The sequence below is a fragment of the Sminthopsis crassicaudata genome, chromosome 1 (assembly GCF_048593235.1).
Source record: "Sminthopsis crassicaudata isolate SCR6 chromosome 1, ASM4859323v1, whole genome shotgun sequence".
In the NCBI taxonomy this organism is placed as follows: Eukaryota; Metazoa; Chordata; class Mammalia; order Dasyuromorphia; family Dasyuridae; genus Sminthopsis; species Sminthopsis crassicaudata.
The window spans coordinates 509,799,073-509,815,574 of NC_133617.1; the positions used below are offsets into that span (position 1 = coordinate 509,799,073).

At 44.2% G+C, this 16,502-nt stretch overlaps 1 protein-coding gene across 1 annotated transcript in view; it reads right to left on the reverse strand.

The window, feature by feature from the left end:
- The window catches only part of MYO15A (myosin XVA), a 122,743-nt gene extending 107,820 nt beyond the window's left edge, over positions 1 to 14,923 (reverse strand). Inside the window, 5 exon segments of the mRNA XM_074281540.1 lie at positions 1,798 to 1,813; positions 1,816 to 1,906; positions 3,185 to 3,248; positions 7,725 to 7,807; positions 11,141 to 14,923. Coding sequence (XP_074137641.1) covers positions 1,798 to 1,813; positions 1,816 to 1,906; positions 3,185 to 3,248; positions 7,725 to 7,807; positions 11,141 to 14,923 — 4,037 coding nt within the window.
- Between the last annotated feature and the right edge of the window lie 1,579 nt (positions 14,924 to 16,502).

Sequence of the window (16,502 nt, forward strand, 5' to 3'; positions counted from 1 at the left end):
CGCAAACTGTTTTCCCTATTTCCAATGTGAGGAAACAATCTGAGAAAGATTTTAAATGACATATCCATGAAGGAAGGAAGGAAGAAAGGAAGGAAAGAAGGAAGGAGAGAAGAAAGGAAGGAAGGAGAAAAGAAAGAAAAGAAGGAAGGAAAGAAGTAAGGAAGGAAGGAAGAAAGAAAAGAAAGAAGGAAGGAGAGAAGAAAAGAAGGAAGGAAGGAGGGAGGGAAAGAAGGAAGGAAGAAAGGAAGGAAGGAAATAAGGAAAGAAGGGAGGGAGGGAGGGAGAGAGGAAGCCTTTATTAAGTGCTTCTCATGCACAGAACACTATGATAAAACGGTGAGGATACAAATAGAAAAGTATGACATATGGTCACAGTATCAGAGCTAGGATTAGCTGTCTTCTCAGCACCCTTAATATTTTCCTACACTAATGAAGCTGGTTATGGATACTCTGAATGAAATCCCTTTTCTAGGAGATTGGTAATCCCATCCCAACCTATTATGTGTGTGAATTCTATTTCATTATAGGGGCTCCTGTGTGGTCTCTGATTTTAGAGTAGCAAGCTTTAATTTTGGTATCCAATTTATAGGCGCATCTGTGTGGGATTAGTAAGATTTGAAAGCTACTCCTCTCAAGCCATGTTAACCAACATGGGGGACCCATATTGGAGGCAGAGGCCAATGATGTTAACTTGTTAACACATTCCTATTTTTAGCCTCATACTCAATTTTAACAAGTGTGAGTTTCTACCTTTCTTCTCCATTTAAAAAAAAAAACCAATTCAGAGCTGACCCTGACCCTTATTAGCCCCCACAAATCCTCCTTCCTCTCCATAATATTCTAATAATTTATGCTCTTTGATCTGGGATTTCCCCATCTTTGCTCTTTGTTTTTAGATTTTCTTTGTTGTTCAAGTCCCACCTTAAGTCCAAAAATCTCTTCTCCAATTCTCCAGTTTACACTGATGCTACTTATCTCCTTTCTTTATGCTATCATAATAGTCACTAATGGGCTTGCACAGCCAACACTAAATATCATGCTTCTCACATGTTAGATGTGTGACCCCATGTGTGCCCCCCAAGGTCCATGGGATCCTTAAAAGCAGGAACTATGCTTCCTCTTTTTCCTGTGTCTTCTGAAATATAATCTAGCACAAGGCTAGGGAAGTGGAAGGTATTTAGTCACTTTAGATTGCTAACTCTAATTCTTAACCTGGATTCTGTGAACTTGGTTTTTAAAATATATGTTTAATATTTGAATTTAAAATATATTTAAAAAATAAAAATTATAATAAATAAAACTATTTGTATTCTAAATATTTAGATTTTGATAACTGTATTTCAATATAATTAGTTTATTTTGAAATAGGCAGCTAGGTAACATCAGGAATAGAGTACCAAGTCCAGAATCAAGAAGATATGAATTTAAATCTAGTCTCAGATTAGACATGGGTGAATCACTTAATTTCTGGATACCTCAATTTCCTCAACTGTAAAAATGTGGATAATAACAACAACTCATCTCTTGGGGTTATTCTGAGGATAAAATGAGATAATATTAGGTAAAAAAAAAGGCATTTAGAACAGTGCCATAGTGGGTGCTATATAAATGTTTATTCCCTTCCCTAAACTTATATATTTTGTTTTTTGCATTTGAAGACATGATTTACAGAAGTGGTCTATAGTATTCGCTAGACTATCAGAGGGATCTATGATACTAAAGACTTAATAACTCCTGCACAGAACCTTTGCTAAAGGCCAATCAAGCAGGACCCAGCCTCCCACCACCTTCACTTACGGAGGGTTCTCCCCAGGGCTCGTCCTTTGTACTGCAACACTTGCTCCATCCCATAGATGTTAAACATCCGGTAAGGGTTCACAGACACGAGGATGCTGCCAATGTAGGTCTGCAAGAAAGAGAGTTGACCTAGACAACTGTGACATTGTGGAAAGTACCTAAATAGATGTAAAGGCATTTGAGTTATGCATCTCGTACTATTAGGCCTGGATATATTTTGTAAGGCCTGGCTTATTTTGTTATATCATTGATGTATAACATTCCCAAAGAGTGTGAAAATTCTCCTTTCATGGGCCCTATTAAGTCTGAAGTGAAAATTGGGGGGAAGAGGAAAATGGGGAAGAGAAAAAAGTATAGAAGAGAAAAAGAAGAATGGGACAGAAGAAAGAGAAAGAAGGGAAATGGTAAAGAGAGGAGGGTGAGGGAATGAGTAAAGGCAAGGGAAAAGGGGGGGAAGTGGAAGGAAGGAAGAAGGAAAGAGAAAGGAGGAAGGGAAGAATAAGGAGAAAGGGAGCAAGGAGGAAGAAGAAAAAATAAGAAATGGGGGAAAGGGAGAAAAGATGAGAAGAAAGGGAGGAAAGAAAGAAAATAGAGAAAGAGGAGAAAAGGGGAGAAGGGAGAAATAGGGGAGAAGAAAAAAAAGAGAAATGAGGGCAAAAGGATAGGAAGAAGAGGCGGAAGGAAGGAAGAGGGAGAAAAGTAGGGGGAAGGAGAGAGGAATAAGGAAAAAAGGAAAAGAAGGAAGAAGAAAGGGTAAGGGAGGAAAGGAAAGAAAGAAAAAGGTAAAAAGCAAGTGATGGCAAAGGGGATAGAAGAAGAAGCAAAAGGAAGGGAGAGCAAAGAATGGAGGAATATGGAAAAAGGGGGAAAGAGGAATAAGGGAGAATGGAAAAGGAAAGAGTAAGAAGGAAGGTAAATTAAAGGAGAAGGAGGAAAAATAGGGAGGAAAGGAGGAAGAGGATGAAAGGGAAGAGGAAAGGATAAGAGAAATAAGGAGACTGGAGAGAAGGGAGGGAGAGAGAAAAAAGCAAGGAAGAAAAGGAGTAAAGAGGAAGTAAAGGCAAAGGGAAAAGAAGAAGGGAAAAGCAGTGGAGAGAAGAGGGGAAGATGAGAGAAGAAAAGAGGAAACAAGAGGGAGGAAGAAAAGTTAAAGGAGGAAGGAGGGAAAATGGAGGAAGAAGAAAAAAATCTAAAGAAATAAATGATGTTCAATCAGTATAAGAAGTTCAAACCATCTTTTCCTCCCATTTGGATCAGGAAAGGGCATTCTCTCCTCCATCTCCCCAGTTTGTTGTTTTTGCCTGAGCTTAGGGTGAGCAAGGAATACCCCATCTTCTTGAAAACAACTTTGGATATGGAGTTTGAACAACAAGAATGGGGAACTCACATAGATCAGATTCCTTTCAAATCTGGTTTTCAGATTGGACAGCACAGCAGACTCTTGCAAGTCCCTGAAAGTTTAGAGTAGAGAGAGACTGTCAGGATGAGGTGACATTAAGCATTAGTCTGGCTTACTGATTCTGGAACCTGGAGCTCCCTCCCTCTGCCCTCCCAAAGTGAATAACTCCACCACCTCCCATCTGTATCACCCTCCCCCCACCACCTTCATGACTCTGCCTTCTACATTTCCAGTTTCCCAACTGATTCACCCAGTCTTTTTAGAGAGACAGAGATGATTCGTTTTATAGATTAGAATATGGAAATTTACAGAGATGAAGTGATTATGATCACATAGAAATTTAGTGTTAGATTATAGATAAGAGTTCTGATATCCTTATTCCTATGTCCTTTCTATAACAATGACAAATATATAATATATAATACATAGGGGAGAAAAGAAGGGAAAGGCGAAATGAGGGGAAAAGAGAGAGTAATACATTATATATTATGTATCATATATTATATAGTTAAATATTATGCAATATGTGCATATTATGTATAATCTTGTCAGTACATATATCTCATCACTGAAACATATTTTAACAATAGCTAACATTTATATAGCCCTTTAAATTTTGCAAATCTCTTTGTACATTTTAGCTTCTTTTATCCTCATAGCAAACCCTGTATTATTATTTTTATTTTGTAGATGACAAGACTGAGTCTTAATAACACCAAGTAATTTGCTCGTGTAACTAACAACTAGAACCTGAGATAGCATTTGATTCAGCTCTAGGGGCAGTGCCTTATGTGCTACATCACCTGATTGCTTGTGACTATACTGCCCTGTAAGTCTCCTCAGCGGCTCCCATTTATCCGCATCAGAATTCAGAGACAAGCCCAGTTTGGCAGCTAAGCTCCACAAGGAAGAACCTTAGGATGGATGAGTCATGCTCAGGCAAGATCATGGACATTGTGAGGACCCATCAATCCCTGCTTCCGAAGGAAAAAGGAGATGTGGGAGAAAGCAGCAGCAGAGAGAACGGCTCACCTAATTCATGTGCTGCAGTCTCTGGCTTACTCTGTGGCTGCTTGTCACATCAGGATCTAGTTTTCCCCTCTAATATCACCTTTCTCTGTTTCCTAACACCCTCTGGTCTCCTGATTTTCTCCTGAATTTAATTTTGTGCATTAGTGACTCTGTTCCACAACTCATCTCATCCCCTGGTATAAGTGACCTCCTCTCCTCTTATCCACCCAAATCATACTCCAACTTCAAATAATATGAGTGTTGTTGCTGTTATTGTCTGTTCTTCTTTTTCAAAGAGGTCCAGGGCCATCATAGAGTCACATCTTCACTGGCTCATTTTGTCCTGCAGCTTCTCTCTCTTCAGAGTCATTGAAGCCCACTGTCAAGACATGACGATGACTCAGGATACAGGATGACTTTGGTGTCTTGGAGGTCTGATCCAGCTCTGAGTTCTCCACAGGACTTGCTTCATCTGCCTTCAGCCATTGGAAGAAATTGTTCTCATCCTCCCATTCCACCAGCAGAAACCTTCCCATGCCTGGGGTAGACATCCCCTAACTCACCAATGGGTTTGGGTAACATGTTACTGAATAACAGCTGTCTTCACCTGCCTGGAGTAAACATCCCCTAACTCATCAATGCATTTGGGTAACAAATGTTTCTAAATAACAGCTATCTTCAATTGCCTGGAGTAGACATCCCCCTAACTCACTAATGGTTTGAGTAACAGATAAAATTAATATGAACATTCCTTTCTCAAAGCCCAATTGGTGAGGGACTCTCCCCTTTAGTGGAGATGAAGACCCTGCCCTATATGAAAGGTAGGAGGAGTTAGTGGGAAGTGAGAGAGCTTCAATTCTCATCTAATCTTCCCTGTAAGATAAACGTTATGATTATTCTCACTTTACAGATGAAGTAAGTGAGCCAGAGTTACAGAGCTAATAAATATCTGAGGAAAGATTTGAACTCAGGACTCAAAGTCTAGCACTTTATTCACTATGCTACTTCAGGCTCAGCTGAGATCTTCTCTCCTCCATGAAATCTCCCCTGAATATTTCAGTTTATTGAGCTCGTCTTACTCTCTTCAATTCCTTCAATCACTATTTTGTCACACAATTTCATATTTGATTTCTAAGTGTTTTATGTGCAGTTAAGCTTTGTTTCCCCAACTAGATTATGTGCAGCAGCTCCATGAGGAGCCATGACTTATCCTTCTCTGTCTTTCCCTCACCCCAGATGCCTGGCATATAGTAGGCACTGGACTTGTAATTTACAATTGATTGGCAATTAATCAATCGACAAGCATTAATTAAATGCCCCATATGTGCCGGGCACTGCTAAGCAGTAGGGATGCCGAAGTGAAACTCTTCAAAGAGAGGATTTGGAAGGAAAGGTCATATGTTCTGTTTTGCACCTGTTGAGTTTGAGATGCCCATGCAACATCCAATCTGACATGTTCAACAGGCATGTCTAATATGATGCAAGACTGAAGCTCAGGAGAAAAACTTAGGATGGATATATAGATTTAGGAGTGACCTCCAAAGAGAAGCTAACTAAATTCATGGAGAGTTGATGAGATCTTCAAGTAAAAGAATAGAGATAGAAAAGAAGAGGGCCCAGAATAGAGCCTCAGGGACATAGCCCCAATTATGGGGCATGACATAGTTGAAGATCCAGCTTTAGAAACTGAGAAGGAATGATCAGAGGGGTGGGAAGTGAATGAGAAGGGAAGAGTATCTCAAGAAAGCCTAGAAAAGAATGGTCTACAATAATATCCCATTCTGCAGAGGTTAGAATAGGGAGGACCTGAGAGAAGCATTTAAATTGGACAGCTAATAAATTATTGGTGACTTTGAGAGAGCATTTCAAAAGGCAAATTAGAAGAGAGGTTTTAGAAGAAAGTAACATAAAGGGAGGCATCAAGACTTTTTCAAGGAGCTTAAGGGAAGGGAACCATGCTATAAGATGAAAGCCAATCGAGATAGCTGGATATAGTGAAGATTTTTAAAGAAGGAAATGATTACATCATATCTCTGAACCTCAGTTTACTCATAGGTAATACCTCATAAATATTGTGAGAAAAGTGCTTGATCAACTGCAATATATATATATATGCACATATAAATGTATATATGTATAAATTAATTGTTCATAAACAGTTATCCTTTACACATCACAACTTTCCTCATTGTAGTAGCTATATATTGTGGATAGGCATAAGAAATTAAATGGAAATTTTGGGGGGAATTTTGCAGAAGTGCAAACGACATGCAAAGACCAGCAGATGACAGAAAAAGTTTAGAAAACTCAGAAATGCATAATATAAATATATAGTATTACATAATATCAACATCTTTTAATACTTTTAATACTATAATAATTCAGATTTCACTGGTAAAAAGAGAGGGTCAAAATTTTTACATGGATTTTTCAGATCGTGGAAATGCCATATTTCTAACTACAGCAATGTGGAAGGGATAACTATTATTATAATTTTGCAAAGGGGAAGGTATTATTCAAATAGGAGATATAGGTAATGATGGTGATGAGTTAGTCAACCTTTAACCAGATGGTGAAGAGCTGTCATTTAGAAAAGAAAGTAGACTTGACCTGTGTGTTCCCAGAGCACAGAAATAAGACCAATGGGTGAAAAATAAACTCCCAGCTCAGCTTAATTTAATGAAAAAAATTCTGACAATTGATACCATACCACACACAATGAAATGACTTGCTTTATGAGGTAGTGAATTCTCTGACACTGAAGGTGTTTAAGCAGTGGCTGTCAAAGGTCTCGTAGAGGGAATTCATACTTCACATGTGGATTAAACTGGCTGAATTACAAGGGTTTAGAATGTTAAAGGGCATTAGAAATAATCCTTTTCAACCCCTCCTTTTACAGATGAGGAATGTGAGGATAAACAATCTACCCAAGTTCCCTCAAGGAATTTGGGATTGTCAGGATTAGAACTCAGGTCTCCTGATTCCCAAGGCCAGTTCTTTCCAATATGCCACGCTGCCTCCCATAATGTCCTCTAACATCCTTTCTAACTTTAGGATTTTAAGATTCTTTAATGTTACTTGCATCCATCCCATTTAGGCATAGGACCTTCCTCTCACTTCAGCTGCCTAAGTAGTAAACTGAACTGTAACTAGGGGTAGGCAAGGTGGGTAGCTGCTCAGAGCACATCATCTGTGGGGGCACAATATAGTATCGATTTTATAACAATAATTATAATTACAACTCTATCTTCTGGTTTCTTAAAGTACCTTCCTTATAACAATCTCTTGAGGTCGGTAATGCAAGCAGTCTTTATGGTGAGAAAATAGGTTCTGAGCCTTTCCAAAGAGCCTACGTTTTTATTTGGTAAGGAAAATTACAGTGAAACTTCCTAGGAAGAAGAATATACAAGGGGCAGGATTTTCCAACCTTGAAACCTACAGGGTCACCACACCTGAGGAGCTTTAATGACCAGAAACACCTCCATCTCCCTCCCCTCTCCCCATCAGAGACTCTCACTCCAGCTGGGTCATGTCTTCCACACCATCTTCCTCCTGCTGTACCCGGTATCTCATGGATGGCAGGTTGCGAATGGAGTGCATCTGTGTGGGGGAACAGAGGAGGAGAGCTGAGTTAGGCTGTGGGGTGGGAGAAGAAGATGTAAATGAGAAGGAGCATTAAGAGGAATAGGAGTGACTAGAATTAGATCTGTTCTCTTCAGAGTTCAAAGCACTAAAATCATAGGCAAGTCATGTAAGATTTGGCTTGCCATTTCAGTGAAGGGAAACTTTGGGCACCTAGGTGGTACAATAGGTAGAACACTGGCTCTGGAATCAGGAGGACCTGAGTTCAAATACAGTCTCAGACACTTCTCTGTGACCTTGGGCAAATCAATTTGAGAGAGACAGAGACAAAGAAAAAATTGTACTAAAATCACCCAGAGCCCTGAAACAGAAGCCAAGTCTCCTGATCCCCAGTGCCAGCATGTTTCACCTTGGAATGGTGGAGGAGGTGGAGGAGACTGGTTGGAGAGAGGAGACCAAGGAGGCCTGGCTGAATGAGGGGAGAGAGGAATATCGTGGAAAGAGTTTTATGGGTGAAAGTAAAGGGGTTAAGTAGGGAAGGTCTAGAAACCTTGCAAAGCAATTCAAATCATAGTATAGCAGGAAAGAACTGGAATAGATGAATTGAGGAGATGTCTCTAAGGAAATCCTCATCATTCTCATGTTGAGAAGATACAAAAAGGGACAGATTTCCTAGCCTTCCAAAGTGTTTTAAAAACTTTTGAAATACACACACACACACACACACACACACACACACACACCTGCCTCACACAACAATATTTGCACATCACATATACTTAAAATCAATCATGTGTACATTTGCAAATTTCCCCGACACAGATTCATTCCCATGCATACAAGATGACCAAGGGCATCCACGTGCACATATAGCCCCAACATGCAATGTCATGTGCATATCGCTCCCTCTATAATCCTATAATCATTATAGGGCCTTGGAAATGCATGCAGTACAGACAAATATTCTGTCAGTTTTATCCCTAACAATATGTGTACACAATTGTTCCTTACAGAAACCCACTCATGCCTTGCCCATACATGGCACCCCAATCATTTACTTACAACCATTCCAGGGGAACAGACCACCCTAGAAGTTTTGCTTTAGAGAGAGGGTGCCCACCAGAGTGGGCACCCCCTGTCTGACTATACCTATCCCCAGGGTCATGAGAGTGGGAACTTCCTTAGTAGAATTTAATGGATTCTTATTTTCTTAACCCCTAGGACCAGAGGAGAAGCCATTCCCAGCTATCTTCCTGCTATTGATGTCAGTGCCTTCCTGATCATAGGCTGGGGAGTGGGTAGAAACACATAAATCTCCCTCCTATCCTCCGTTCCTCAGAGGTTGCTCTTGATAAGTAGGGCACTGAGAAGAGAAAACTCAAAAGACCTTGGCCACATGCCAGGAAGAAACTTCTCAGCTGCTGCTGTTGCCGCCTAAATAATTCAGCCACTCACGTATTCCAAGGTGATCAGTGCCCACCGTGGGCGCTGCCACGCATCCTTGCCCCGGGGCCCTGGGCGGTTGGCACATCTCTCTAGAAGAGCTGCATCAAACACAGAACGCAGGACCCCGTGACTGGGCGGGTGGCCGCCTTTTGCTGATGTAGCCTGGGACGCCATTGCAAGGGAGCCCTTCCCGGAACCCACTGCTCCCGGACATCCGCAGCCCCTGAGCCAGACACCCGTCTGTGGGAAGGGAGGTGGCTGATAGGGATGGAAATAAGCTGCCTGCCTCCGCCTCCCCCACTCCTATGGTGGGGAAAGAATCAGCCCCAGGGGAGGGCTCTGGTGACCATCCCTCCCCTGAGTCTAGTCTTTGCTGCCAAGAGCTGTCTGCCTTGCTGCTTATTTCCCAGGCCAGGCCAGGCCCACTGGCATCCTTAATTCTAGCCTCACCAGCAAGAGTGGGGCTCCTAAAACATGATACTCAGACTTAGGGGCCAAGGGGAGGAGTAAGCACACTGGTTCTGAAAAGATCCTGTGGCTACCTTGGGTCACCCAGAAAGGACATTAAGAAGTGTTTAGATGGGGCAGCCAAGTGAGGAAAAGATCCAGGACCATTCCCAGGACACCCAGAGCTTCTGGGCAGTTTCTAGGAGCTCAGGCCATCTTCTGTCACAGAACAAGCCCTGGAGAGAACTCCAGAAGATCTGAATGCAAATCTAGTTTCAGATGTTTAATTATTTATTCGTGGGTAACTCACTTATAACGACTTAACTGTCTGCCACTGACTGTTTCCTCAACTGTAAAATGGGGATAGTAATAATATCTGCCACCCGGTGTTGTGAGGATCAAATGAGATAGTATTTGTAAAGCACTCTCTCAAATTTAAAGCACTTATAGCAATGCAAGCCATTATTATCATTAATAATATCACCATACAATAATTGTGGGAATATGTCTAGAAGAATTGAACATATTTAACCTATATTGGATTACTTGCTGTCTAGGGGAGCGGGTGGGGAGAGGGGAGGCAGAAAAAATTTGGAACGCAAGATTTTGCAAAGGTGAATGTTGAAAACTATCTTTGCATGTGTTTTGAAAATAAGACTATTATTTAAATAAATATATATTATACAAAAAGATACAAATTCTCAACCTAGAATGTTCTCTTTTGTTTTCTATTTAGCCATTCAAATATTCCCATTGATTCCTGGCTCAGGTTGAATCTTACCTTGTCCATGAATCAGCCTTTCCTGACCATGTTAGCCTTCCCTGAATTTTTATAGTACTTATAATCTAACACTTGTCTTCATTATAGGCTGCTCTTTTCATTTTGAGGTGACTGGGCTACATTGTCTGAAGACAGTCACTATGCCTTCTTTTTCCTGTCACGCCTGGCTCAGGGCCGAACATGCAACAATAATGGCAATTCTCGTTTCTTTAATATTTACAAAGAACTCTCTTCCCTATCATTCAGAAAAGTGATTAGTGCTGGTATTGTTCTCATTTTACAGATGACAAAACCGAGATTTGGAGGAACTAAAAACTAAAGTCATACCATTAATCAGTTTTAGAACAAAGACTTGAACCCAGGTCTCCTGAATCTATGATCAGTGTTCTTTCCTTGCTACCACAATGATGGACTTTATCAATTTGAATGGAACTGAAATGTAGAGAGGCCTCCTGAGAACTTCCTATTTATGGAAAAGCTTCCTGTTTGGAAAGGAATCAGGTTAAACAAAGTGTTTAGGATTGCCTTCTCCAAGGGGGGGAAAGGAAATAGTTGAAGGGGAGGCTGACCTTTTACTCAAACTAGAACTCTCCCTTTAAGGGGATCATCCTTTCTACTATCCAACTTGGCCAAAGTCACTCCCTCCATATAGAAACACGTTGAAAGTTTGTACTTACCTGATTCTTCCAGCTTACTGAGCCTTCCTGCTCCCAGGGTCCCTTGAAGGCATGGCACTGGAGGGACATTTCACAAGATACATAGTGGGTTCCCGTGGTCACCCTGGGCCACCGTCGAAAGGCCCCAGTTGAGACTGAGACACGCACCCAGCTGGACTGCTGGGCCTTCGGTAGGCCTGGTGCTGGTTGTCTGGTCTGTAATTGCTGGGACATCGTGGACACCCGCTGGAAGGAGCCCATCTTTTGAACACGAGGCATAACAATTGCAAAGCGCCCAGGCCTTGATGGACCTCGTTCTCCTTTCTCTCGGGCCCCAGCGAGTCCTGTGGTAGGGGCCGACTGGCCCAGTGATCTGGGTACGGATGCCCATCTGCGAAGGCCGGGCCACATGGCATGAGGTGGAGCGGTCAGCGGGTAGGAGAAACTACTATGTAGTGCCTTCCGCCCCTGCACAGGCCTGGGGGACGACTTCTTAGAGGCCCTGGGAGAGAGAGAGATGGAGACCGCCGAGGGCTTCAGGGCGGAGCCATCGATGCCTTCCCCTTTGTCAGACTTCATGGGATCTTCATTTGATGATTTAGAGACTTGGCCAGGGCCGGGTTCTTCAAGCCTGCCAAGGAGAACATGGGCTAGGTCATCATCCCTTTCTTGGAAAACAGGAGGTGGAGGACGGGCAGATGCAGGCATGGAATGGCCACGCTGGAAGAAGGGTCTATGAAATGAAGATGGTGGCCGGCGTCGCTTGGAGAAGCCCCGCCGGCTGCCAGCCAGGCCAGGCCATGGGGATGGTGGGCGCTGGATCGGGGGAAGATCCACCTCCCAGCTGGGTGCTAGCGGGGGTGGTAACCAAGGTGGCGGCCTGCCTAGTGAGCGGCGGCTGTCCCGTCGGGGAGCTACATCAGGCAGGGACCCATCTCCGTTCCAGGGACCTGGAGGGGCCTGGGGAGGGACCCTTCGGCGGGACGACCTCTGGAGCGGTAAATGCACTTGGGGTTTGACGGCCTTGGTTGGACGCTCACTGAGCCGGTTCCAGGTGTGGGGAGGCTTCCTAGGCAAATTAAGGGAGCGGCGCCTCAGGCTTTGGCCTAGTGGGGGTGAGGGAAGCCTTTGGCTCCCATCTCTGGGAGGGAGATGAGGGGATCCTAAGTGTGGGGAAGGAGGCCCAAAACGACTGAGTGATGGGTTTGGGGAGAGAGGTTCCCTGAGAGATGGATGACGGCTGGAGCTCTTAATCCCCAATGGAGGGGAGAAGGGGGGTCTTCTAGGCCTGGGGCTGTATATCAGTGAAGAAGTGGAATGGACGGACAGCTGGGGGGAAGAAGGCCTCAGTGGGGAGCGAGCCCCTGCGCTAGGGAAGCTTCTGAGGGATGGTTGTGGAGAGGCAGGCAGGGGTCGTGATGCTCTGGGGGATCCCAACAGGTCTCCCGGGGACATTGGTCCCCTCACAGAAGACCCTGGGAAGCCAAGAGTGCCTGGTCTCCTCAGGGATGACCGAATTGAAGGGGTAGGAGTTGGTGGCCTGCTTGGGGGCCTGGCAAACCACAGTGGATAGGGATTAGCCTCAGGCTCTGGAAAAGGGGACACAGATGGTGGTTCAATGAGGCTCCACCAGCTGGACTGTGGCCTGAGGACTGGGGGAGACCAAGGCCTCTGCCACAGGGAGGACTGGGGTGAGGGCGGAGCTTGGCCGAAGGACCCATAAGGAGAAGGGTCGTAGGGAGAGGCTTGTGGAGGCCCTGCTGAAAGGTCCGACAGGAAGGGCCAGAGGGAAGGCTTGACATCCGGGTTCTCATTCTTCCTCAGGGGAGGTGGAGAGATGAGGACATTCTTCTTGGAAGGCGCTGGGGATGGAGACAAGGGAGGCACCTTCTGGGAGTTATTGCTGTTAGTTGCAGGGCCCCGGAATTTCCTCAAGGTCACTGGTGTGGCAGGATTGTCAGGATCCATACCTGCAAGCTTATAGCCAAAGCGCTTGTAGGCTGCCTCCCTCACGGCTGGTCTCCTGAATGAGCCTGTGCCCTTCTGGCGGGCACTGCCACCATATTTGGGGATGGGTTTCTTTTCCGAAAGGGTTTTCTTTATGAATCGGGCAAGTGACGTGGCAGGTGGAGAGGGCTCTCTGTGGAAGCCCAGATCTCTCCTCAGCCTAAAAGCTGACAGGGCTCTTTGGACATTGCGGTCCCGTGGGGACAAAAATCCCGCATAGAAAGGGTGGAGGTACGGGCTATAAGGCATAGAAACTGGGGGGTAGTGCTCTTCTTCCTCGTCTTCCTCTTCCTCTGGCTCATCAGTGGTAAGTGGAATGTCCAAGGAAGGAGGCAAGGGCACGTCCAGCTTTTCTTTGCCAAAGATCTTCACCTGGGGCCGGGGGAAGAGTCGGAACTTCCTGATGAGGGACAATTTGGAGGTAGCCGACTTCTCCATGCCCTGCTGCTCAAAGAAAGATGTACTGGGCGGCTTGAAGGTATAACCCTTCTGTTCAATCCCTGGTTCCTCTTCTTGCTCTCCCTCTTCCAGCTCCATGATGTCATCCATGGGGTGGGCATAGGGATTATGGGGGGATAGGATGGGAGGTTCCCAAGCATAGTCAAAGGGGGGGCCTTCGGGGTATGTAAAAGGGACCTCAGGGGGGTAAATGGCATCAGCCCCTCCTGGGTAGTAAGCCGCCTCATCATAAGGGCTGTAGGGGCCCAAGTAATAGTTGTAAGGATAGGAAGGCTCTTCGTAGTAGCTGTAGGGTGAGTACCCCAAAGGTGCAGCATAAGGGGGGGAATAATCATCATAGCCATAACCATAGCCAAAGCTATAGGGAAGATAGAGACTATCTCCATAGTAATCATCAGCATAGTAATCATCACCATAGTAACCAGGACCGTAGAAATCATGGTCATAGTAATCACTGTCGTAGTATTCATCATCATAATACTCATAAGGGTCTCGGACTGGGTACCCGTAGTAATAGTCACCATATTCAGGCCACTCTGAGCCATAGTAGCCCCAGGACGGGTGGTAATGTTCTTGCTCATATTCTTGGAGGGACTGACGGTCATAATAATCATCTCCCTCACGGTAGTAGTCATAGTATTCCCCCAAGTCCTGGAAGCCCTCCAGCCCATAGAGTGACTTCCTTGAGCCAGACTGTTGGAAAGAATCTTCCGACTCAAAGGGAAGGAAGCCAATGGTTTCTCCTGACTCATACAAGCTTCGGCCTCGGGGGAATCTCCTCAGCCTTCCCTCTCGCCTTAGGATGTCAGCCCCAGAAGGGAAGGGAAGCTTCTGAGAACCGAACCGGGAGCTGGAGCGATTCAGCCAGGCGTCCAAGGAGGCCTGCTCGCTTCCTGACTCTTCCGCCTTTTTGATGAGGAACCTTTTGGTCAACCAGTTGATGGAGGTGGATGCTTTGCTCAGCACCTGAGCTCGGGGTTTTAGCTTCCCTCGGCCTCTCTTGCCTGGGAAACGGATAACCATGAAGGATGGCTTCTTCTCCTTCATTGCCTTCTTCCTCTTGCCCTCCCGCATCTGGGTCATCAGCTTGGAGGTGGACTGCAGCACGGTCTTGGCCTTCTTCTTCCTCTTGGTCTTCTGGGGGCCTCTGTTGAGACTCCATAAGAAGTGGGAGGCACTCCTGAATTGACCCTTCTTTGATATCTTTGGCGTCCTATCACGGAAGCCCATAAAAAGCCTAGAGGTACCTTTGAGGCTTCTTTTGGGTTTCTCTGGTTCAGGAGGCTTCTTCCCCTTCTTCTTCTTCTTCCCCTTGTCTTCCTCCTCATCTTTGGCCATGGCTGCCTCCCCTTCCTAGTCAGCTCTGGCAAAAAGGACACTGGGTTGTAAGCACAGCTCCTAGCACGTGGCCTGGGGCTAGGAAGTGGTCTCTGTCCCTCCACACTCAGAGTGTGGACCGGAGGTGCAGCCCTGACGGGACCTGACTGGGCTGAGGAACTTTGCCTGCCTTTGGAGGAATACACAAGTACTGTTCCTAGGGAGGGTGCCAAGCCTGATCTATGCATAATTTATTTCTTGAAGATTTCTCCCCTCCTCTCCCCCACCCCATCCGCCTTGTATTTCACCTTCTAGCAGGCTTGGAAATAGGTAGAGTATCATGTACTGGGGGAAGGGCTAGAAGCCAAAGGGGACAGTGATCCCAGCCTCACCTAACTCTGACTTGACTTCAGTTCTTTCAGCCCCCAGGGGACTTCAGTCTTATGGGGTCTCACACAAGATAGACAACCTTCCTTGCTTTGGGGGACCACTTCTGCAAAATCTTAAAGTTCCCCTTGATGCTACTAGGTAAAGAAGTATTCCTTTTTCTTGTCCCTTCCCCAAGAAATATATATATACACACACATACACACATACATATACAGAGTATATATATATGTATATTATATACATACACACAGTATATATGTACATATATACACATACACATTAATATTATGTGTATATTCACGAACATGCATTATACATACATATGCATATTGTACATGTGATACACACAAACACATATCCACAGAGTTCAGAATCATGAGTGATTTCCCAGTATCATATTTGGGTAGTCTGTAGAACTGAACAAGGCTTTGAAAAGGAAGGAAACAGGGAAAGAAGAGAGAGAGAAAAGGGAGATGTCTCAGGCCTAAGCTACTAGGTAATAGAATCTCCTTGCCTCTTGAGAATGTGAATAATGCAAATAGGCAGAGACTCTGTGCCACCAATGTCTTAGGAGCCTGAACAAGACAGAAATACAATCCATAAAACTCCAATATGGACCTTCCTTGCAGATCAGAGAAAGGAGATATGTTGGAACCCCTTTGTTCCTTTATCACATATAAGGGATGATCTGAGACCCTAAAAGTATCCCAGAACCAAAATAATCTTCCTATTGGCCACACTCTTCTGGAACATGGGATTTCCACTAATAATACCTCCTTAGAAAAGTGAACGAATTATTTGTTTTAGACAACTTAACTTCCGTGACAATCTTAAATACTATAAATATCAATGTTATTATTTATTTAAGGTTATATGAAAATGTTTTATCTATTTAACTACTTAGGCTAATTAATTAATGTGATAATCATCATAGCCTCGCATTTTCTGACCCAGGAGAGCTGTGTTCTTGAACTCACTGTAACTTGATGTAGAAACTTCAGTGAATCTTTTCTCTCTGAATCACTGTTTTCTCATTTGTAAAAGATTTAGACTAAGTCATCCTTATAGGTCCCTTTCAGTTCCATCAAGTTATAATATTTATGTGCTAATTTACACTAAGGTGTGAGTGATTGATAATAAGTTTAGTGTGTTGCTATTTCAAAGAAGTGTTCTGAGAAAATAATGTTTATTCCAAAAGAGTAAATCAGGG